The sequence below is a fragment of the Fukomys damarensis genome, unplaced genomic scaffold (genome assembly GCF_012274545.1).
Source record: "Fukomys damarensis isolate Sample0158 unplaced genomic scaffold, DMR_v1.0_HiC HiC_scaffold_19, whole genome shotgun sequence".
NCBI lineage: Eukaryota > Metazoa > Chordata > Mammalia > Rodentia > Bathyergidae > Fukomys > Fukomys damarensis.
In genome coordinates, this window is record NW_022900931.1 from 47,103,915 (window position 1) to 47,104,386 (window position 472).

The window sequence follows — 472 nt, forward strand, 5'->3', positions numbered from 1 at the left end:
AGTCGGAAAGTCCCTACTTCAGGACCACCGACCAATCAGGAGGCCCTTACCTGCCGAAGGTGAGGAATTGTTTCTTACGGGACAATCTCCTGGGCCAATCAGAGGCGGCTGCACCCGAGGTACTAATGGGCGAGGTTGCACCTGGCTACGGTGAGGCATTCGGCCGAGCGGCGGCTCCCTTGACCAATCAGCAGGTGCAGGGGCGGGGCGCTGACCAATCGGGGAGGGGGGGCAGGGCGGGCCGGGCGGAGGTCAACCTGGGGCTGGAGCTCAGTCCAGCGCGGCTGCAGTTCTCGAAGCTGTTCCCAGAGGTCTGGCTCAGGTCGTCTCCTCGGGATCCTAATCGGGATGGGGACAAAGGCGGAAATTGGGAGGAAACAGTTGCTTCTCTTTACATTGGCGAACCTCTGTAAGTTCTGGGAGTTTCGGGGAGGAATCGGGTCGGGCCCGAGGTTGGAGCAGGGCGCTCTCC

At 62.1% G+C, this 472-nt stretch overlaps 1 protein-coding gene across 1 annotated transcript in view; it reads left to right on the forward strand.

Moving 5' to 3' along the window:
• The first annotated feature begins 244 nt into the window (after positions 1 to 244).
• The window catches only part of F11r (F11 receptor), a 20,286-nt gene continuing 20,058 nt past the window's right edge, over positions 245 to 472 (forward strand). Inside the window, exon 1 of the mRNA XM_010616642.2 lies at positions 245 to 409. Coding sequence (XP_010614944.1) covers positions 349 to 409 — 61 coding nt within the window. The 5' untranslated portion in view covers positions 245 to 348. The remainder of the gene's footprint in view (positions 410 to 472) is intronic.